Source organism: Bufo gargarizans, chromosome 6 (genome assembly GCF_014858855.1).
Source record: "Bufo gargarizans isolate SCDJY-AF-19 chromosome 6, ASM1485885v1, whole genome shotgun sequence".
Taxonomy (NCBI): domain Eukaryota; kingdom Metazoa; phylum Chordata; class Amphibia; order Anura; family Bufonidae; genus Bufo; species Bufo gargarizans.
The window spans coordinates 256,752,977-256,777,578 of record NC_058085.1 but is presented as its reverse complement, the minus strand read 5'-3'; the positions used below and the strand labels follow the sequence as shown (position 1 = coordinate 256,777,578).

The window sequence follows — 24,602 nt, the reverse complement described above, 5'->3', positions numbered from 1 at the left end:
GACTTTATGTATTTTGACTGTCCACAGACATCAGGGGGAAATTGCTCAGACTGCTATTTCATAAGTGGGTCTTAGGCCTCATGCACACGACCGTTCCGTGTGATCCGCAAAAAACGGAAGCCGCCAGTGTTGCCTTCCACAATTTGCGCAACGGGCCACGGCAATATAAATTCCTATTCTTCTCCGCAAAGCGCGGACAAGGATAGGACATGTTATATATTTTTAGCGGGGCCGCGGAACGGAGCCATGGATGTGGACAGCATATGGAGTGCTGTCCGCATCTTTTGCGGCCCCTTTGAAGTGAATGGGTCCGCATCCAAGCCGCTAAAACGGCGGCTCGGATGCGACCCAAACAACGGCTGTGTGCATGAGGCCTTAGTCCAAAGTGTGCTGGAGAGAGAAGCTACATTTACACAACTGGGCCAATTGGACCATTTTTAAGGCTCCTTTTACATCACCATTTCTCTTTTCCGTTCTCCAGCTCCTTTGGAATATAATGCCCTACCTTGCATTGTTCCTATGAAACTGGCTGACCTGTTACATGTGCATTTGGCAGCTGAAGGCATCGGTGTTGGTCCCATGTTCATATGTCCCCGCATTGCTGAGAAAAATTATGTTTTAATATATGCAAATGAACCTCTAGGAGCAACGGGGGCGTTGCCGTTACACCTAGAGGCTCAGCTCTCTGCAACTGCCGTGCCCTCTACACTTTGATTGACAGGGCCAGGCAGTGAAAAGATCATTATTCCTGGCCTTGTTGATAAAAATGGAGAGGAGTTGCAGAGAAAGCAGGACCTCTACGTGTAACGGCAACTCCCCCATTGGTCCTAGAGGCTCATTTGCATATAATAAAATATAATTTTTCTCAGTAATGCAGGCTCATGTGAACAGGGGACCAACACCGATGTCTTCAGCTGCCAAGAAGACATGGAACAGGTCAGCCAGTTTCATAGGTACGAATCACAATTTTTATTTTAACAGAATGTATGCTTGCACAAAAACTTGTGGCTTTTTAATGCCAGTTTTCTGGTGCTAAGTCCATGATGACTTATTCACATAGGGCGGACACTTACCACATCATGCTCAGGTTGTGTGGTGGGCTATATGGACAAGAAAAGAACACATTTTTACCCTTTTTTGGACAGCAGTGGAGTGAGAAACATTTGCTTTGGATAACATAGGTCAGTAGGCAAGGAACCTTCAACATGGAGGAAGCTGTTGACCTTCAACCTTTTGAGAAATGATTTATTCAGCATTAGTAACCCATCCTTTGCCATAATTTTTATTTGCACCTTGTAGTAGATGTTTTATGATGGTGGTTTGTGTCTCGCACGAGGTACATTCCCTCCTGGGCCCCAGTCCTCCTTTATGGTGTGATGCCACGGTAGGCACAGTCTTTGATGACCCCCCCCCGCAGACGGCTGTAGTTTAGTTCTTTCCCTCTCAGGAATCTTTGATATCAAGAAAGATTAGGTTCTTTGTTAAGAGCCCAGACTGGTGTATCTAGTAAGACTCCACTGTGACCGGATGACAGGCCTGTAATCCACATGGAGCTGCGGCCTCTGTGCATTGAGATGTGTAAATCATACGTCTCCTCCTGTCTGAATTTTCTGTAAACATTTGGTTTTCATCTGCTGTCGCTGGAATAGAAGGCGATTCCCCCCTTTGCTGTTGTGCTGTCGGTGGGGGAGATGGCAGCACTGGAGTCTACATATGCCCTTATTAAATAAACTGCTTCCATTTTAGCTCTAGTGCAGGAATGGGGCAGTGCATTGCTGCCAGACGCCATTTTAAGAGCCTGCACAAGGTACATAGCCCTCGATGACTAAGACTGTGATAGGTGAGTCCTTCTGAATCAGCTCCCATTCCTCCAGCACCTCATCTTCCGCTATTACACATGCCTTACATAAGTTTCTTTAACATTTTCATGAATCCTGCTCGTTGTACTGTGTTTGCTGGGACATGGGGAGATTGGATCTTATTTTTTTCTAGGCATGTCACTTATAAATCCTTTCAATGCAGGGTTACAGATGTGTTGGATGCAAAGCAAGCCCAGATATGTGGGGTAACATTATATGTAGGTCTGTAACAAATGAAAGGCTGCATGCAAAGCCAAGTGCAGGGGACGTGGGGTAAAACGAGAACAATTTTAGCTTTTAATGTCCATGCAAATAAATGGTTAACTCGGAGCAGATAGCACTAAGGAAATGCAGTGCACTTCTGGTTACAGGCTCTCCAGCAGGCAGCATTAACCTTGTAAAGGGTGCACTAATAATCTGGGATGGTGTCTTAGATGACCATTCTGTAATTGATCTATATAGCTGATTATCAGTTATACTGTGTGTAGATCTGTTACATGCTCGGCATGTACCTGCACAATTAATAACCAATGCATGGTAACCCTTTCCTTGTCACAGTCCATGACTTCCTAGTGGATCCTTCATTCATATGTCAGACAACAACAAATACTTGTGCTTTAAAAAAAAATTAAAAAAAATCCCCCCTCCCCTATCAATCTTACCTTCCCAAGTCTCAATCTGTGCAGCTTTCTTTTCGGAGAGGTTATTTCAAGTGTATGTATCCATATTAACTGAGGGGTTTTGTAAATGACTAAGATTGAATGCACTAGAAGCGGCTGCTCTGGGTCTTGTATATAGTTGCTCTGCATAGAGAGGATGTCATGTATAATTCTCAGATTGTCTTGAAGGTGCCCAGGGATGAGAGAGGGGTTACATGTTTATTAAAGATTGTGGTTTTTATTTTATTTTTTATTTAGTAATTTTAAAATCCTGGTCGTGCTGTGAGTTGCTCAGTGCAGGCGCTCTTCTTGCAGGATCCTGTGGGACTGGTCCAGTCTCCTGAATTCTGACACTGGAGGTGCAAAGTGCTCTTTACCCTGCACCACTTCTTATTCTTCTTCTTCTTATGTTGTGGGCCCCCCCCCCAAGCATCTCCAGTTAAATGTATATATCATTGCCTCTGTTACCTGTAACATTCTGCAGCCTCAGAAAGCCTCAGTGCTGCTATATTGCTCTCATGTTTCCAGGGTGGACATGGTTAAATCTCAAGCTGTCACCTATCTTCTCTCCATCTATCAATGTATGAGATTGACACCAGTGAGGGATGCTTTGTGGAGTGAGGGGATCCACATGTGTGTATTTGGGGGTCAGTGTGCATGGATGCTGATGACATGACGGGGTCACTTACCCTCTTTCTTTGTCTCCACAGTTTGGCAGAGGAGGAAGTGAAGATTGAGCCGGAGCTGGTGGAGGGGATGGATGTCACCACTCGATCCAAAGGTGAGGAACACTGCTGCTATTTCACGTCTGCTCTTTCTTCACCTAAACTTACAAGTCAGGAGGCAGCATACACAGCACCGCATTACACTGCTGACAGTTACATGGTTTTCTGGAGAGGACTGGATGCAGGCTTTATAGGGTTAACCCCTTTCACTGCTACAGTGATTTAGCGTAATCCTCTGGGAGAGTCCGATTCAGCAGATGGGTATTGTAGAGCTGCAGCTTGTTTCTTCCCTTACGCCTCTTTAAAAAGTGATCACAACTTTGTATTGAGTGGACGGGGAGATGATCAATCCTCACGACTCCCCCAGAACAGATCTATGACGGTAGCCGAGGATTTCTGGTAGTAACCAGTAAGGTGAAATAGAAAGGGCCTCTCTGATAGACATAAAAGATGTCACAGTATTTCATGTGGCAGGGCGTTACTCGCCTCCATGTTTGTATGAAGAGGCTTCTACAAATGGGGTCATGCCTAACAAAATGAATACGTCTTTGTATGAATTTTTATTTATTTTTTTAAATCGTGGATACACCTGTTGATTTTAGCGGGTGAATACATTTGCGCTGTCATGAAGTAAGAAGGCCGTTATATAATGATGATATCTTTATAATGATGGTATCGGAGGAAATCTATTCATCATATTGATGGGGAATGAGCAGTTTTAGAAAGATGGGGGTGCAGGAAGCAGGCATTTAGAGCTTTTGTTTCTGTTAGCAGTTACATGTGGAGTTGCCCTTTAAGTCTTCCAGCTGCTGTTCAGCTGTGGCTTGTGCAGTGGTGTCTTCCTGTGTGTGTTACCACATGAGAAGTGTATCAGATTCAGTCTAAATAAAGAACTCCCCAACATTTGCACATAGGAGTGTTGTACAACCACCACAAAGTGCCTAAATAAACATTGCTGCGTGTTTTCCGGTTATGGCCCCCAGGACGTTGTCATAGATGTGCCCCTGTAATATAAGTAATACAATCCTACCTCCTCCTCCTGTTTCTCCCATATTACTCTTGTCCGTTCTAAATCCATTTAAGTAATAGTCAATCTGTATGAAGAGCGCTGTGTACTTATAGTTTATAATGTGCCGGTTGATGTAGCATTCTTGCTCTAAATGCTCAGATTTGCCTGGCAGGCAGGCACCATTTTGTTTACTTCATCCTCAGTGTCCTCAAAATGGTGGATAAAGAAAATCTTGGCAGGGGCCTGCTGTTTCCAGGCTGACTGTGTGTTTTCTTTATCTGATGCAGCCCACACCCACAGACACGTGATCCCATCATCTGTGGACTATGTGACCCCACGGAAGCTTTGATGCAAGTTACTGATCACTATATAGGATTCTACTGTCCTGCTCAGAATGCAGTTTGTCCCTTTGACCTCGAGAAATGCTGAAATGTTCCCACTGCTCTTTCTTAAGGGTAGAAAGAAGCCAGGGATAAGCTGAGGGGACAAGGAGTCTGATTACAAGAGGGGCCATCCAGAATCGGGGACGGCGACTGACCCTGAGAGTGTATGATTCATAGCTTTCCAGTGCAGCAAGCAATGCAGCGGAGATGGTGTTACACAATCACACACCCAGCCTTCCTAAGCTCTTGAGACTGCTTAGTGCAATGGCTCATACCCTTGTATTGCAGATTTCTGTGAGGCAGATCCTCAGCATTTTACAGGAGGGTTTTAAGAAATGTCATCCATGCCAAAAAATCTGCAACGTATGGTGACCTACAGTGTGGAGTTTAAAACTGCAACATAATTAGACACTTTCAAAGCATGGGGTGAAATCAGCTGCAGATCTGCACCAAAATCCATGACAAATTGACATGTAAGGCTACTTTCACACTTGCGCTTGATCGGATCCGTTCTGAACGGATCCGATCATATTATTGCAGACGTTCAGTACAGATCCGTCTGCATTAATAACTTTGAAAAATTTCTAAGTGCGAAAGTAGCCTGAGCGGATCCGTTCAGACTTTCAATGTAAAGTCAATGGGGGACGGATCCGCTTGAAGATTGAGCCATATGGTGTCATCTTCAAGCGGATCCGTTCCCATTGACTTACATTGTAAGTCTGGACGGATCCGCACGGCCAGGCGGACAGCTGAACGCTGCAAGCAGTGTTCAGCTGTCCGCCTGGCCGTGCGGAGGCGAGCGGAGCGGAGGCTGAACGCCGCCAGACTGATGCAGTCTGAGCGGATCCGCATCCATTCAGACTGCATCAGGGCTGGACGGAAGCGTTCTGCTCCGCTCGTGAGCTCCTTCAAACGGAGCTCACGAGCGGACAGCAGAACGCTCGTGTGAAAGTAGCCTAACATGCAGATTTTACCCCATGTGGCGGTGCCTTATCACAGGATGTTTGAAGATTTCTTTCATATGACTGTACAGGTGATGAATTGGAGGAATGTTACTGAATATAATATTGTAATGTGGAAGAAAGAGGTGAATGGTAAAGTTCTCTCCTTGTTGGGTGAGGGTCTGGTCAGCAGGGCATGCACTTTGGAGAGTTCAGTGTGAATAGGGACAGTTTGAATGCGGCCTCCCCATGTCGCTCTTCAGGGGAAACAAAGTTCACAATGTGTAAGCTGGCCATACACTTCAGATAGCTGTCGGCTTGAACGCTCATTTGGCTGACGGCTATACCCTCTGGGTCTAGATACACACGCATGCGTTACATGGCCAAGCATGCATGTGTTCTGATCAGAAAAAGGGCAGTAAACTGCTGCCAACATCTGCTGTCAGGGAGAGGTGGAGGGCCTCAATAAATATTAGGAGGGCCACTCTCTCTTATGGAAACATTATGGATGCCATATCTAGTCATGTTACCTATACGTCTAGCCCAGGGCTGGTTCATATATGGTGCAGTTGTATCTAGCCTAGGCAGAGTTAGTCATCCAGACCTAGTACGGTGCTTGTGTATGTAGCCCCGGCTGGTTCTCTCTTAGTGCCTGTTTATCTAGCACTGATCAGGATCTGTCATTTGTTTGCATGTATTTATCTAGGGTCTGGTTCTGTCTCTGTGTATTCGCCCCAGGCGGGTTTCAGACGTGGTTCCTGTTTAACTACTTTGGGCCTGGTACAATCATGGTGCCAGTCGGTATGCAGTGTGAGGTTCTGCCTCCTTAGACCAAATGCCTTCTCAGCTTTCCAGGTGGGGGATGTGAGATGAGGGGGAAGGGCACACATTTGTCTTCTGTGGGGGTGATGGGCATCCGTGCAGTTTATTTTCTGTGAGTGTAGCCGCATTAAATGTTTCCTTCTTTTTTACCTGGTAATATTACATGGTGCATTGAGCCCACCCAGCAGCCCCCACTGCCAGTGCCAAATATCAGGCAGAGTGCTACGTCATGTTTTCCATGGCAACCTCCTCTTTGTGCTTGTGTGCCGCGTCCGCTGTGTGCCTCTTCCCCAGGGATCCTGTAACAATGCGTTCTTTGTCCTTCTGTTTCTTTCCCTCAGATGGAATGTGGTGTCCCGCTTATTCTCAGGCATCAGGAACGCGACGTCCCCATTCCAATAAAATACAGTTCCCCATTAAGTACATTATTAGTTATCTGTGTATATAAAGCAAGTGTAGTTATAACAGCCAAGGCGGCCATTTTTAGATCAGTCATTTGATCTTCTGGGTCATAATAAGTCTGTATATGGCGCCAACCTATTCTGCAGCACTGTACAAATCAGGGGGTACATGTACAGACAAAATCAGACATCACCCAGATAGGTTAATAAATATTCTGTGGACAATACAACAATATAAAATATACCTGTATGGACAGAAATCAAATTCTGAACACTTAGTGTGTCCTTACACGTTAAGGCCCAGCGTGTCAATTTTAGAGGGGTAGGCTGGCAATCTAATGTCTATAAAGGTGTCCCAACTCTGCCCCAACTTTAGAAGTAAGGGGGGGGGGGGGGGCATGGGGGTGCGCATGTTAGATTTCACCATGCTGATCCATTGTCCTCACCAGAGCTACTTGATAGTATGTTTCTTACTCTCCCTGTTGAGAACACGTGCACCTTCAGCCTAAGAGGATGTTCACACACCAGATTTTGGCACTTTTTTTCAGCTTCCCATTCATTTCAATGGTCCCGCTCCAAGATAGAGTATGCGGCTTCTTTTTTCCACACTGTTCTGGCTTCCATTGAAGTGAATCATAGGCTTTTTAGAGGCGTTTTTTTTGTGCAAATTCCTTTAAAAAAAAAACAAAAACATTGTGTGTCGGGGTCCTGTTGCAGAAAATTTCTGCAACTGAAAATCAGTTTAATCTGAATGGGGCTTTCAGAAATCCATGTGCTTCATGTCAGAATAACCTCATTTAGGTGAAAGGAACTGATTTTCATTCTCAGAAATGTTCTGCAACAAAATCTGCCGAGTATGAATGCACCCTAACCCAGCGGACATATGTGTATTGGGGGTTGGGAGGGAAACTGTTGCCTGAGCAAATGTTTAGCGGACTTACCACTGTCTAATTATATGACCACCTTTTAATTTCTTTGTCAGCAGTAAATGTGACTGTAGGTTGCCCCTCCCCCCTTCATGCTTCTGCTTCTCATTGTTTGTGCCGGCGGGGATTAAAGGAATAGGATCACTTTTTTTTTATTTTTTATACTGCATTGTCCTGTGCCAGTCATTTATGTGCAGTGTTAGACTAGTATTACACTGGGCGATCAGGCAGACGATTGTCGGGATGGAAGTGCAGGAGACCTCTGCTGTTAGATGCAATGATCTCCTCCACAGTGTGGGCAGGAGCAGTCGCTAATGTTATCGCTCTTCCGCGTACTGACTAGTTGTTTATAGGCAGCAGATCATGATTAGAGAGCATAATCTACCGCCGGCAAAAAATTATTTTTAAGCCTGCTTAAAAATCTGGATAGTCCGATAAATGAGCATTTGCTCGCTCATTGGGTAAACAGCGTCAGTATTACAATGCCAGATCATCGCTAATGAGTGTTCGTACAAACGCTCATTAGCAATGATCCGGCCGACCATTAGCCTGTGTAATACACATTCACACGACCATATGTGTTTTGCGGTCCGCAAACTGCGGATCCGCAAAAAAGAACGGATGGCGTTCTGTATGGCATCTGTTTTTTTGCAGGATCCATCGTAACAATGCCTATCCTTGTCTGCAAAACGGACAAGAATAGAACATCTTATATATTATTATTTTTTTTCTGCGGGGCTACGGAACGGACATACGGTTGCGAATAGCACATGGTGTGCTGTCTGCATTTTTTGCGGACCCATTGAAATGAATGGGTCTGCTGCAGAGGTGGAAATCCCAAGATGTTCCACGACTGAAAGATCTGGTATCAGCTGTTAATACCACCTTTGCTTATGAAAGAATCATAGCTTTAGGGAATGGTTCCTACCAAAAATTTCTGAAACAGTGGCAGATATGGATAACTTCTAGACATTGTATTATGGGGTGAGAAGGTAGGCAGAATACACTTGACTAGATTTGCCCCTTAACAATGGGTATATGTATATGTGCGCATTGGATTACCAATAACTTAATATTACCAATAAAGAAATATTACCATTAAATGAATAAGCGAAAATAGTTTTACAAGTGTTAAATGGAGGAGGTGGATAATTAATTGACATGTTGTGATAAAAAAATAAAAATAAGGCTTTACTCGTGAAATATCAGTATTTAACTGGTGGTAAATAGGCACCAGACATGGATGATGTCTAAAGTACTCACTGCTTTAATGTGTGATAACTGTTATGTTATATACGGTTAGTTGTAATGCGCCTTTATTGTGATATGTATTACTTTAAAATGCCAATAAAAACGATTGAAACAAAGAAATGAATGGGTCTGCATCCTATCCGCAAATAAAAATGCAACTGACTCGGAAACAAAATACGTTCATGTGAATGTAGCCTTAGGTGTAGCCGTTGACCACAGCTTTGGTGTGGGGAGGTGGTAATGAAAGAAACTACACACATCAGTTGGAAGCTTGCTGCTTATTGTTCTGTAGATGGAGCATACTGCCTTGTACACGCTCTCTGTTTCCATCTGCATTGCTGACACTGTAAGATGGGCCTTGTATCCTGAAGGGCTGCACATTGAGGCTTTTGATTATTTTATTTTTTTAGTCTCCTCCATTTCCTTCAGGCTCCAATAATGCATTGTGAAGCTGCTTCTTAGTTATATCTGTTGCTGGGAAAACTAGGTGAAAACCAACATGTCTGCCCTTACATCTCCCACAAAAGGTTTCATCCATGTTTCCCAGCCTCCTACGTTCATCTCTATTTCCTGGACTCCTGTTAAATTGCAAGACCACTGAACTGTGGGCGACCATCTCTGTGGGTGCTGCTGCAGCCGCATTTCTTGTCACCCACACTCCCCTAACACAAAACAGATGAAACAGGGACTCCACATTTCATATTTTTATACTGTGTGTGTGTGTGTATGTGTGTGTGTATATATATATATATATATATATATATATATATATAATATCTGAGTGTATGTGTATGTCTGCTAAAGGAATCCGTACCGTCGTATTTACAATGACGAAAATTGACACACAGGTACATCAGGTGTCCGGGAAGGTTTCTCAGCTCTCTAGGATGTTCCGTTCCTAAGATATTCCAAAAAAAATGCATTGGCCAATAGAAGCTTGGTCACATGACCCTTACCAGCCAATAGATGCTCGCAGGTCTTCCAGCCTCCACATACACAGTTTTACTCCAGGTTTCCATAACAACCCAGTTATTTATCTTCACTGCTGTAGGAGAGCTTTAAAGGAAATCTGTCACCAGGATAATTGCTATTGAAGTAAAGCCATGGCCTAATAGCACTTAGTACCTTATTTCAAGATGTGCCTTTGTTCCAGCAATAGATGGTTTTTATCCTCTGAAAATCCAGTTTATTTGGTATGCAAATGAGCCAGTAAGGTGCCCAGATGGGCGTCACTCTTGCAGGAAGGAGCCCAGACACGCCCCCTGCCACAATGTGTCCACCCTCAAAAGACTTAAAAACCCTGCCTCCAGGCCCCACTAAGCCACACCCCTGATCTGGTTAGGCCATGCCCCCTCCATTCCTCAGCTGACAGGGATTGAGAAAATGAAGGCAAAAATCAACTTCTGTCAGCTGCAGCGGTGGGAGGCAGGGTGACTTTCTCCCTGCAGCTCACACTCAGACAGTACTGTGCTGCTGCTTTCCAGTGAGCTGTTCAAAAGGACATGCCCCCGATCAAGTAAAGGCCACTGTTAAGGGGGCGGGCCCCTGTGGAGGTCACTGTCAAGGGGGTGGTATGCTGTGAGAGTCACTTTTAAAGGGGAAGGCTGCTGTGGAGGTCCAATTTTAAGGGACGTGGCACTGGGGGGGGGGGGGGGTCAGTGTTAAGGGGTGAGGGGCTGTGGAGGTCATTGTTTTGGGGGCGGGGTGCTGTAGATGTCGCTCATAGTGGATAGTGTTTAAATCTTTTAAAAACACAAACATTAAATGAAATAATATAGTAAATATATCTGATCGAAGCCGACGTGTGTGTATATATATGTGTGTGTGTGTGTGTGTGTGTGTATATATACACACATAGATATATATAGAGATATATATATATATATATATATATATATATATATATATATATATATAATAAATAATCATTCCAAAGAAAAAACTTGTGGGCCACAAGTTTTTTCTTTGGATTGCCGTTTCTATACAGTCAAGTCCGTACTGGGCCTGTGCCAAAGCGACAAAGGTGAGAGCTGTCTGTGTGTTTGGAACTTGTATGTATATTATTTTTTTTACTCCTTTTAGCTGGGGAAGCTCTTTATTACAGCTCTTTTTCACATTAGAGGCCGGTTTGTACCTGGATCAGAACGATCACTTTATGAAACATGAGTGGATGTCTGATGGATAAAAGCAAATAGAGATTTATGGGTGTGTAGATGCTGTTTACTATATGCAGTGTGTAATATTCCGTGTATACTGTATATAGTCACACATCGCTCTTCTACTGCTGTGAACACCATAGACAGTCTCTGTTATCACAACCCCAGCTCTGCAAAATGTCTGATCTCTCCTTAGAATTCAGTGCAGCTATTAAAGAGCACTAATCCTGCATAGACACCACTGGCTGCACTGTGGGGGAGGGAGACGAGCAGAGTAACCCCTGCTTTTCCAGTACACACGATGACTGCCTGCTTCTGCTCTTCTGCAACCTAGGAAAAACTGGGAGAATGGAAATGGGGTAGTAGGTTAAAAGCTTACTACTAATGCCAGCATCCCTATTTTATTCACATTGCACAAAACATGGATGTCTTGTGTGGTTGGCATTGCATGACCCAACATTGTTCCTGTAATATATATTTAAATACATATCCTGACTGTCATAATGCTGGTGTATCTGATGGACGTGCACTTTCATGCCCCTCTTTGTCATGTATGAGGCCTGGTCACACGTTGAAGTAACTGATCCTGGCTCCAGTATCTGTTAAGAGCACAAGCAATCAGTCAAAACATGGGCTTGTGCACCCTATGTTGGTCACTGTATTGCATATACGGGCACACTAATAGGTATATGGCTTGGTGGTTGGAGTAATGCAGCCCATGTAGCCTATCATTACACACCCCTCCCCCAAGTAACGTCCCTCTAGGGTAAGACTGCATGCACATAACCATTGCCGTTTTGCGGATTACACATTTCTCTGTTTTGCGTTTGCATCCATTCTGCAAGTCCTCAAAATATGGCTGTAATATTTCCATTTGTCATCTATTTTGACGGACTGCAAAAAATAAATAAAAAAAAAAGCAGGAGGAGGAAATTGGGGCTGTCTCTTCAGTTTCCAGGCAGTGGATCTGCAAAATGCAGATGGTTTCAGTGTGCCATCCGCATTTTGCACATCCATTGACTTGAATGGGACCTTCACATTTTGCTGCCAAGAATAGGACATGTTCGAACTTTTTTGCCGAACGGACATACAGACCAATAGAAATGAATGGTTCTACGTGTGATCTGCAAAAAATGTGAATCGGATGAGGAAGAAAAGTAGGGACGTAGTAGCAGATAATTCGATTGAATTATTGTTATAAATTGTTTATAGAGCAGTGTCCTCTCCTGTTCACTCAAAAAATCAAAGTGAGACCACTTTTACATGACTGCAATGTAGCATGGTGAAAATGTCTGGACTTCTCACAGTTCTTCTTCATCATAGGAGCCTAGTCTTATTTGTCCTGCTATCCCACCCTCTCCACCCCAAATGTATAAGATCTTAGGGTTTCTAACAGTTAGAACCCTAACTAATTATATTAATATGCCACGAATGTAAAGCTGACCATATACATCACATTTATGTCAGCTGTACCCACTAATTTGGGATGGAACACACGATCTTCTAATGTAAAACTACAACTCCCATCATGCCTGGCTGATAGCTTTTGGCTGCCCGTGCAACAGCTGGAGGTCCGCAGGTTGGCATCCCTGTTGTAATGTGTATGGTGGAACCTTGATGCCAAATGTCTAAAAAGGGTCAGGTATGTTGGATATCAGCCTGCCTAATCCTTTTGGGGAGAAAAGCGCTGCCAGAGTTATCTGGTACTGCCTTTCACCCCTCTAACCGCTAAGGATCAGGAGAGAGCGATTGGCTAAACAAGCCAGCGAACAGCTATTACTCCCAATCCCCTCATCTCTGGGAGATTAAAAATAAAGATTGGACATTGAAATTCAGCATGTCCAATCCTTCTCTTACCCCTGTTCTCTCTTAGATTGTTGCCGACAATAGCCTAATTTGTTTGGGGGCCTTTAGGCCAGGTTCACACTACTGTTTTGGCCTCCGTTTATAACAAAAGTCACAATACTCTGTTGTATCTCATTGGCTTATTAATGCAATGGTATCCATTGGATTCTGTTGTGTCTTTCCTTATTTTGAGGGGAAGAAACATGCTGCATGTAGCACTATTGGTGGACACTTCTGACAGTAGTATGAACAGAGATTTATCCTGTACTGATCCAAAGTTACTGCCTGTATTATACCCCAGAGCTGCACTCACTATTCTGTTGGTGGAGTCACTGTGTACTTACCTTACATAGCTTATCCTGTACTGATCCTGGCTGAAGTCTTTATTCTGAAGCTTAAAAGCTGAAATCTCCCAGCATTTACTTGGTGGCCGTGTGAACTCTGTATTTCAGTGAGGAAATGTCTATTTTAGCATGGAATATACACAGAGATTTTGGCAGCCCTACTGATCCCATAATGGGAAAGGCCATTAAAGGTACCTTTTAAGGTGGAGGCGGTGCACGCAGATTTTGATCCTGGCTTATGGTCCCAACGTCTAGGTAAATGCTAAAAATCCGCAGCACTCGCCAGTGTAGTAAAACAGCATGGTTAAAGCGACGTTTCGACCTTCATCGGTCTTTCTCAAGCAATCATTGCATTATTCTAGTATGGAGGCAGAGACCAGAAAGCCCCCTGATGGGCTTCCAACTGTTAACATGGGCTTCCGATCTGTGCCTCCACAGTGGAAAAGATAGGAAGTTCAAGTCAATAGGTCCATATCCATGATGCGAAGTTCACACCGCTGGTGCCCGTGTTTCGCGGACCCGCAGTTTGCGGTCTGCAGTACGGGCACGGCAACCATACAGTCATGTAAATGAGCCCTTAGTTACTGCACAGACCTTGTGATTAGAATTCTTGGAAGTATATTTTTAAGACCAGGCTCTGTACAATCCTCTGGTGTAGGAATAATTTCACTTACCACTGCTCAGCATTGTACTAGTTAAAGGCCCCTTTACACTGATTGATTTAGCAGGAGATTGTTGGGGAGGAAGCGTTTCTTCCCTGCAAGCGCCTGCTCAGTGAAGGAGACCTCTACATTTACATGCAGAGATCTCCACAGTATGGGGAGGAAAGATCGCTAATGCCATCGCTTGTTCCCATACTGAATTATTGTTTGCCGGCAGCAGAGGCTGTTTAGACCGCACAATCTGCTGCCAGCAAATGATGAGTTTGGTGACTGCACAAACAATCATATTACCCAATGAATGAGTGTTTCGCTCGTTCATTGGTTAATCGCCGGAACCTTTACACCAGCAGATGATCACTAATAAGTGTTCCTATGAGCTCTTGGTAACGATTCTCTGGCCGATGTTCAGACAATTTAAAAGGATCTTAAGTTAAAGGTAGTGAGACCTTTAACTGATCTGCTTTATTTCTGTCTGCTTGGCTAGTATTACACACAAGTGTTCTAGCTGATCCTGACACTGGCAGCCATGTTTCTGACAGACATTAATTTTGCATGGTTTGTGTTGCAGGTCCTGCTGTTGCATATCCAGAGGGATTATCGCAAGAACATGGAGACAGTCAGCAGTCCAGTGAGTACAGGCTATTTCCATGTAATAACTGTACAGGATCTCATGGTCAGTAGTTTTTACACTTCTCCACAGAGACGATGACTTGCGCACACACATAATGCACTAGAGCTGGTGTTGAGTACTTCATGCAGACTGGTTGTGAAATGTTGTACACCGGAAATCTGCTTGTGCTGTTCTGTCTCTTATTACTCTTGGAATCTGGCTTTGCACGGGTTTCTCTAATGACTTCCCACAATCCTTAGAGGCTGTAACCTGATCTCATCATGCACTACCTAGAAAGAGCTCAAAGCAAACATTCAAGATGCAGTCAAGTCTGCCCCGCCTCTGTAGTCATCTAATGGAGATTAATCTTTAATCTTTAAAATGCTGCTTTTTATTTAGAAAACTCGTCTTTTACTCCAGTCTCATCCAAACCTGCAGTTAAGGCTACTTTCACACTCGCGTTTGGTGCGGATCCGTCATGGATCTGCACAGACTGATCCGTTCAGATAATACAACTGTCTGCATCCGTTCAGAATGGATTCGTTTGTATTATCTTTAACATGGCCAAGATGGAGCCGTCTTGAACACCATTGAAAGTCAAAGGAGGACTGATCTGTTTTCTGTTGTGCCAGATTGTGTCATAGAAAACGGATCCGTCCCCATTGACTTACATTGTGTGTCAGGACGGATCCGTTTGGCTCAGTTTCGTCAGATGGACTCCAAAACGCTGCAGGCAGGTGCGTTGGGGAGAGGACCGGTGGTGCTCCTGTGTGGTATACTAGGTTGGTTGGTCAGTATTTTCTATGTTCCTATTACATTTCTAGTTGCCCTATTGCCTCAGTTAGCCTTTGTGGTGTGTATTTTCACCCCCATTTTTGGTATCTGTGGTACAAATATGCATATGGATTCTATTATATTATGTAGTTTGGAGCCATAGTGGTTTGGTGTAATATACCTCTCTACTAATGACCAATCAGAATTATTGCACTTGCACTTTATAAATGTATACCAGCAGTCCACCATCGATCCTCTTGGTTTTTTTTAAACTAATACTTTTATGTATTGTGATCTGTGTTAAATGTTTTTTGTGATTTGTGCCAATTATGTCCTGTTGTGATTCTCAAATAAAATCATGTTATTTTTTGATTACTTCAGTATTATAAGTGTTTTTGTACTCAATTGACCCACTCCTTTTGGTTGGTTTTCATGAGAACATTATAAGCCTTTACGATGAGAATTGTCGGATACTGAATGTCCATCTTCATATCCTGGCAATAATATTTTCTGCATTAGAGATTGACTATAGTAGAAAGCAGATTTAGTTTCACCGTTCTTTACAGAGCCAAAGCCAAATGATGACGTTTTGCTCATGGTCACATAATTGTGTTGAGTATTAGAATAACCTTTGTGACTACATTATTAGGAATCATGGGTGTAACTTTGTTCGCCTAACGTTCGCACAGCAAGCACTGAAATAACCAACCACATCATTGTTTGGAGTATGTCTCAGAAATAAAGCCAGCAATTGCCCTGGCAGCAAAGAAAGAGTTAAACTGTTGAGGATCTGTCTCCAGCAAAGAGGCTGCACTTTGTTTGAGGAGGGGGATGTGATCTGTGACCTCTGACTTCCTCTCCAGGCCGGAGGTCAGCTACAGATTGCTCTCAGTGCTGCGGCTATGTGTCTCTAGGCCTCATGCACACAGCCATAACCGTATTTTGGCCTGCAAAATGCAAATACCTACTGTGTGCATTCTGCTTTTTTTCTCTCGCTCCCATCAATAGAAATTTATATTCTCATTTGCAAAACAAACTAGACTAGGACATGTTCATGAAGAACAGCCACACGGATCCGCAAAAATTGAAGATGTGTTCATGGTCCCGTAGAAATGAAGTAACAGCACACTGAAGAAAATACGGTGGTGTGCATGAGGCCTAACTAATAGCCTGAATGGCACTGTGCACGCTGATTCTTGTCACTTTTGCATACATTTTTATTGTTGCTTGTACATCACTGCCAGGGTATTTATTAATGTTGGTGCAGTCTGGAAAGTCCTGCCCAACCCTTTGTGGGTCACTGGTTTTACTAGTACAAGCAAATGGCATAATAAAATGGCAGAGCTATCACATTATTACTTATGAACCAGGCTGTGAAAAAGCTGTGTTCTATTTGGTGAAGAAGTGGCTCTGAATTGGTATGTAACAGTCATATTGTGGCATACTGGATCCTTTTTAGTGTGGTAGGCAGAATTATCCATGAGCTCAGTTTATATAAAAAAAAAAATCCTATAGAAAGGCAATTTGTCTCCCGACAGTCCACCCCATTCCCTCTACAGCCCCGAACTGCTTTCCAGCCATCATCTTCCTCTCCTAATCTAGAATATCAGTACAATGTGCCAGTACTTATCTTTTATGAGAGTGTTTGGGGCTGCTTCAACCATTGCTAAGCAGGAGCTGGAAATTATTTTAGGGATCCTGGAAAACCATTGTTTTTAAATCATGTTTTTTTATGCTAAGCGAATTATATTTTTAGAATTTTTGGTTACTTTTTTTTTTTATTCCTACGAGCTACGACACTGTCATATTTAAATCGCACTCATAAAATTGTGCCACTAGGCCTAAAATATGTTTAACGCCTATCTTTTGAGAGAAGCTACATGGGCTATAAGCACAGTGGACAGGAGCTAATCCTATTGACTTCTATGGGAGAGTTTTCTAAGCATAGGGCAGGTGGGAGCTGATAAGCTGTGATATCGCCTATTGTCAATAATGGATCTAAGTAGAGATGTTAAGGTGGATTTACACAGCCTGATATTCGGGCAGATTACGAACGTTCCCGACAATTTGCCTGTCTAAATGTGCCACGATTAACCGATGAAAAAACTAAATGCTCATTCATTGGGTGATCCTGTCATGCTTGCTGGCACCACCGATCATGGCTTCTGGACAGCAGATCGTGCTGTCTAAAAAGTGATCTGCTGCCTAGAAACAATGATCCTGTACGGGGACAAGGGATCACTATAGTGAACCCTCGTCATCATACTGTGAAGGAGATCCCATGCAGCGGCCTCCTTCACTGAACAGAAAGCAGGCTATTGGAAAGGAACACCTCCTGTCCGACAATCCGCTGCTCTTCGCCCCGTTACCTGTATAGAACAGAAAATCATGACCTATTATTAGACCTAGTGGCCAGTGTAAAAATTGCAGGATTACCGTATTTTTCGCTTTATAAGACACTTTTTCACCTCAAAAGAGGGGTGAAAATGACACCTTATAAAGTGAATACAAGTGAGCACTTCCATTATGGAAGTGCTCACTAGTATGCATTAAGTGCGGGTAGTGGGTGAAGCGCTGTGAGCACTGACAATACTCTTCTTCCCTGAGGCTGCGCTGCAGGTCTCTGATCTGAGGTCTGATAGGGGTCTGGCCTGGAAGTCTAATAGGGGTCTGAACTGAGATTCTGATATGGGGGTCTGATGTGAGCCTCTGATTTGGGGGTCTGAAAAAAAATTGAAAAATATTTTTTCTTATTTCTCTGCGCTAAACTCCGGGATGTGTCTTATCATTTGGTGCGTCATATAAAGCAAAAAATATGGTCTACATTTTTTAAATATAAGTGGTGACAAGTTACATTGAAGGATAACTGTCACATTTAGACCCTAATTTAAGTTTTCATATGTGTAGTTACTAATAACATGATATTCCAGAATCAGTTACTATTAGACTGACTTACCCCATATTTAAAGGGAGTCTGTCACCAGATTTTGACCTTATAGACCGCTTACATAGTGCTCTAGCATAGCAGTCTATGATTGTAATGGTACCTTTTGATGTTTTCTTGTGAAGTTCACCCAAGGCAAAAACTGACTTTTATTCATATGTAAATTAGGGCTCGCAAGTGCCCATGGGCGGCGTTCACCTCGTTGGTGCCCAGGCTGTTCTGCCTCTTTTCGTCATATCCCTGCCTCTTCCTCTGCTCGCCCCGCTCTTCCTTTGCGTCCTCCTTCTCAAGTTCTCTGCAGCGAGATCCCGCGCCTGCGCTCTCCATTGCTTGGCCGGGGCATGCGCAGTAGCTACTGCGATGCCGTGCCCACAATGGGCATCGCAGTGCACATGCCCCGGCAAAGCTATGGATAGCGCAGGCGCGGGATCTCGCTACAGAGAAGGACAAAAAGGAAGAGCGGGGCGGGCAGAGGAAGAGGCTGGGCAGGGATATGACGAAAAGAGGCAGAACAGCCTGGACACCAACGAGGTGAATGCCGCCCCTGGGCACTTGCGAGCCCTAATTTACATATGAATAAAAGTCAGTTTTTGCCTTGGTGGAACTTCACAAGAAAACATCAAAGGTACCATTAGAATTATTGGCTGCTATGCTAGAGCGCTATGTAAGTGGTCTATAAGGTCAAAATCTGGTGACAGACTCCCTTTAATAAGATTCAGCCCTTAGCAACCAGTCTGTATAAAACTGCAATTTCACTATTCAGTTAAGATGGCCACCACTGCCCTCACCCTGAGGATAATCCCGCCTGCCCTCACTCACCAGTAACAATAGCCCCCCAAAAGTGTCAGTAACCAGAGCCCTCCCCCCTAAAGGGTGAATCTCCTGCAGCACAAAGGGGTCCTCTTACCACATGTTGCTTTCATTTATACACTGAGCAGATGGCAGATCTCCCTTCCCTGGTCTGCGCTGCTTCAACTCTGCATTCTCCAGCTCTGCTGAGTGAGGGAGCGTCTGCCAAGCGCAGGGACAGGGAGAAGTGCACACAGCCCAGGCCCTGTTATCAGCTGCTGGGGAGGACCTGGCTTTAATAATTTACTTACAGTCCCAGGCTGTCAGTAATGTGACCCTGCCTAGCAACTCAATTTTAAGAACAGGTAAAAGTAGGCAGTACAGGGAACAAAAATGTAGAATTAAGGGGTAATTGAATAGAGTGAAAAGTTGAAATAGGGCCACCAAGGTGATACAGTCCTGATCAAAAGTTTAAGACCACTTGAAAAATGGCAAAAAAATCTTATTTTACATTGTTGGATCTTAACCAGGTTCCAAGTAGAGCTTCAACATGCAACAAGAAGAAATGAGAGTGAGACCAAAAAAATTTGAGCATTCAATTCATTGAAAATAACGATTAAACTGAAGCAGGCTGTTTTTCAGCTGATCAAAATTTTAGGACCGCATGCCTTTAAAAGGCCAAATCTGTGCAAAGATGTGGATTCATTGTCATTCTCTGTCAGGTAGTCACACGTTGTGATGACAAAGGCAAAAAAACTCTCCCTTTTTTTTTTAACGTGGTCAGGTTGTTGAACTGCATAAGCAGGGTCTCTCACAGCGTGCCATCGCTGCTGAGGTGGGACGCAGTAAGACAGTCATTTGGAATTTCTTAAATGATCCTGAGGGTTATGGAACAAAAAAGTCAAGTGGAAGAGCCAAAATAAATGTCATCAGCACTGAGCCGGAGGATCCAATTGGCTGTCAGTCAAGACACTGGACGAGCCTCGACCCAAATTAAGGCCCTTACTGGTGCTGACTGCAGCCCCATAACCATCAGATGGCATCTGAGACTTAAAGAGGACCTTTCACCAGAATAAAACTTCTAAACTAACTATACAGGCATGTAGAGCGGCGCCCAGGGACCCCCTTGCACTTACTGTTATACCTGGGCGCCGCTCCGTTCTCCCGTTATTGCCTCCGGTATCTTCATAGTTAGGCTTCACCCAGGGGAACCTGCCGTCGGCTCATTCTCCCATGCTGTAGCGCTGGCCAATCGCAGCGCTTAGTTCATAGCCTGAGAGAGAAAAAAGCCTCTCAGGCTATGAGCTGAGCGCTGCGATTGGCTAGCGCTGCAGCATGGGAGAAGGAGGCGCCGGCAGGTTCCCCTGGGTGGAGCCTAACTATGAAGATACCGGAGGCAAGAACGGAGCGGCGCCCAGGTATAACAGTAAGTGCAGGGGGGTCCCTGGGCGCCGCTCTTCATGTCTGTATAGTTAGTTTAGAAGTTTTATTCTGGTGAAAGGTCCTCTTTAAGGGCTTCAAAAACAAAAAACGTCTTCAAAGACCTCGTCTCCTTTAACGCCACAGAACTGCTCGTTTGGACTTTGCAAAAGAGCACCAAACATGGGACATTAAAAGGTGGAAGAAAGTTTTATTCTCTGATGAGAAAAAATGTAACCTTGATGGTCCTGATGGTTTCCAACGTTACTGGCATGACAAGCAGGTCCCAACTCAGATGTTTTCTGCGCGCCACAGTGGAGGGGGCACCATAATGGTCTGGGGTGCTTTTTCCTTCAGTGGAACAATGGAGCTTCAGGAAGTGCAGGGGCATCAAACAGCTGCTGGCTATGTCCAGATGTTGCAGAGAGCATTCCTCATGACTGAGGGCCCACATCTGTGTGGTAACGACTGGGTTTTTCAACAGGACAACGCTACAGTACACCATGCCCGCAGGACAAAGAACTTCTTCCAGGAGAATAACATCACTCTTTTGGCCTATCCTGCGTGTTCCCCTGGTCTAAATCCAATTGAGAACCTTTGGGGATGGATGGCAATGGAAGTTTGCAAAAATGGACAACAGTTCCAGACAGTAAATGGCCTTCGTGCGGTCGTCTTCACCACTTGGAGAAATGTTCCCACTCACCCCATGGAAATGCTTCCATCAAGCATGCCGAAACAAATTTTGGAAGTGATAAACAATAACGGCGGAGCTACTCATTACTGAGTTAATGTTTGGAAGTTGGATTTCTGTTTTGGGGAGGGTTTATTTTTTATTTTTATTTTTTTTGGAGGTGTGGTCCTAAACTTTTGATCAGCTGAAAAATGTGCATGTTGCATGTTGAAGCTCTACTTAGAACCTTGTTAAGATCCAGCCATGCTAAATATTATTTTTAGCAATTTTTTAAGTGGTCTTAAACTTTTGATCAGGACTGTATTAATCACCACAATCCAATACCCCCCCCCAAATAAAAATGCATTAAAATGCATTAACAATGCATTAAAGAGGACCTTTCACCACTCCTGACATGCCTGTTTTAATAGCTTCATGCATTCCCCATGTAATAACAATCCTGGAGCATCTATTCTTATGTTTCTAATTTGTGCCATTCCTTTATTATTTGTACAAAAGTTATAAATGAATTTCCAGCAGTCTGCAGTAAGGGTACAGAGGGGTGGTAACAAGATGGGGGTGTGTATATGCACCGTCTGACTCTGATCAATCAGTGCTGCTTTTTTCAGACTGCGCAGGTACACCCCCCCCCCCCCCCCCCAACTTGTTACCACCCCTTTCTTTTAATGTTTAGTTTCTTCTCTATTCCTTCCATGTTTTGGGGTGCATCTTGGGTGCGGCTCTCAGATAGTGATATAAACCCAGTTGTTTTATTTTAGACCCGGGCTCAGGGCAAAAAAGGAAGATTTCCAGCCCCCAGCACTCATCCAATGGGCACTCTCCTCAAGATGTATCCGGCAGCCCAAGTAAAAAGAAGAAGAAACCGGGAATGTTAAACAGTCACAACAAAGACCAGGTATGGAGAATGTGCGCAGCTTCTGATGTACCTTTACTGTGTCCCTCGCTGACTGTTCTGTGTTCCCACTCCCTCATAGTGACACAACCAACAATCGCTGGGAACTAGATTTAAAAGTTATTAATTGATTAACTATCTCTTGGTGGCATTTTCGTTGGCAAATGTTTGTGCGTTGCATTACTAAATCTGTGACAACACTAGCCTTGCCACGTGAACTGTCCGATATTCATGTCCTGATACTAAGTGGGATTAGATTCTTGCTCTTCTATGTACCATGACATTATTTAGCCTGTTTTTCTGGGCCTACATAATTTTATGCCATATACCTACCTCCCCATTACCTTGTTCTTGTGATAAGTAGACATTACAATCCGTTCATGGTCATTGTATGGCAGTAGTCCATTCATGACCTGTGGGATGTCCTGGCGACTTACTCCCTCATGTGGATTGGATTACCCCCCCCTTCCCGAGTTGAAACCGTTGGAGATCAGAACATTGGGTTACAATGTTTATATGACCAGGATAGATTTGTGTTTTGGGGAGCATCATTGTAATCGGCCTTGTTTTTAACCCCCTCCCCCTCCGACACTGGATGTGTATTCAGTGTGGGAGGCCCGGCATATGGGGGAACATATACTCTCGGATAACCCCTTTAATAGGCTGTTCACACAAACATGTTCCGGATATATTATCTGCCAGTATTACTTGCATGTGTCACAGCCCCGACTGTGGGTTTAACTGACCTGAACTCACAGGATCATAAATCCCAATGAGGCTGTGAGTTCGGGTAAGTTAAACCTGCATTTGGGCCATGACACTTGTGAATAGTATGGACAAATAATACATCCTGAATACGGTTGTGTGAATGTCCTGTAAGACTCCATGTGTCTTCCCCCAAATATGGCCAACTTTTGAGGATGTTCTTTTGGCACTCTTTCATGTCCATAACTCCCCTATAGGTGATGCTTCACTGTGTGTGCATTACACATGTGTGCCCATGCACTTCACATAGACAATGCGAGGCAGCTGGGACTAACCCTTTAATTTCAACCAGCTTCGGGTTTCATTAGGCCAGTTACGCTCAAGCTTTTTCGGTTTGAAAAATACGCACTATGTGACACCCGCATTTCCCAGACCGGACTCCTCTGACCCGAAATCGCAGCATCAAAATAACTTAAGCATTGTGGGTCTGACTGTGTCAAAGGAGCAGTGCTGGGTCAGGAAATGTGGCCATCATACGTGGTGCTTTTCCTCAACCAAACATACTTGTGTGTAACTGGCCTAAGGGTACTTTCACACTAGCGTTATTCTTTTCCGGCGCTGAGTTCCCTCCTAGGGGCTCTATACCGGAAAAGAACTGATCAGTTTTATCCTAATGCATTCTGAATAGAGAGCAATCTGTCTTGTATGCATCAGGATGTCTTCAATTCAGTCACTGTACGGTATGTGGCCGGGGAAAATACTGCAGCATGCTGCAGTATTTTCTCCGTACAAAATTCCGGAACACTTTCCGGAATGCCGAATCGGACATTATTTTCCATTGAAATGCATTTATGCCGGATCCGACACCAAGTGTTCCGGCAAAGCGGATCCAGTTTTACGGTCTGCCAATGCGCAGATCTGTTTTTCCAGATGACACCGGAGAGACGGATCTGGTGTTTCAATGCATTTGTTAGACGGATCCGTCTACAAATGCTATCCGTTTGCGCATGGATTTCCGGATCCGGCAGGGAGTTCCGGCAACGGAGCTGCCTGCCGGATCTTTACAACGAAAGTGTGAAAGTACCCTTACTCTTGGATTCTTTATACACATCCCATTGTTGCAGACCAAACAAAAATAACGAATCAACAATTTTTGTAAATATCCAATGAAAGCAGAGAGGCAAAGTCTGAAAACTAATATTACTGTACAGCAGCGGCTGCATGAACCGCACAGCGTCACAGCAACCAATGACTCTGTGCGCTCCTGCTGTCAGGAGGAATCCCGACCGGGTTTCCACGGTCCGCTCTCGGCCGCGGAACACGGCCGTGTGCATGAGGCCTTACTGTGACAGCCATCATGGATCTATCACCCTTTGAATGCACATGGGCTGGGGAGATTTGTGTGCAGTGGTGCCTAGGACTCTACTGTTTGTGTAACCAGACATAAACCCATAGTGAAGAGAGGATGATTTGATTTCTGTGTTTTTGCCTTCTACATAATTTGCTGCATTGCTGCTTTTATTGTATTTTATTTGTACACTGCCTGACTGAGATGATGCTCCCGCACCCAAGTTAATATCCAAGCCCAGAATTTGTCCTCTTATTACCTTAAAGAATGTTAGTCATGTGTCTACAAAACAGTTTGACAGCCAATATGGCATCCATTGCTGCACCCTCACAACTTTCTAGGCTCCTCAATGTAAAAAGTTGCCAAATTCTATGCTGTGTAATATTATAATCACCAGTGCAAGTATAGACATGCATATATAAACCCTATGTATAAAGAAGCCAGTAG

The 24,602-nt window shown here is 44.1% G+C and overlaps 1 protein-coding gene across 1 annotated transcript in view; it reads left to right on the top strand.

The window, feature by feature from the left end:
* Positions 1-24,602, top strand: part of LOC122942131 (protein kinase C-binding protein 1-like) — a 32,304-nt gene that overhangs the window by 6,880 nt on the left and 822 nt on the right. Inside the window, exons 3-5 of the mRNA XM_044299626.1 lie at positions 3,229-3,299; positions 14,552-14,611; positions 21,969-22,105. Coding sequence (XP_044155561.1) covers positions 3,229-3,299; positions 14,552-14,611; positions 21,969-22,105 — 268 coding nt within the window. The remainder of the gene's footprint in view (positions 1-3,228; positions 3,300-14,551; positions 14,612-21,968; positions 22,106-24,602) is intronic.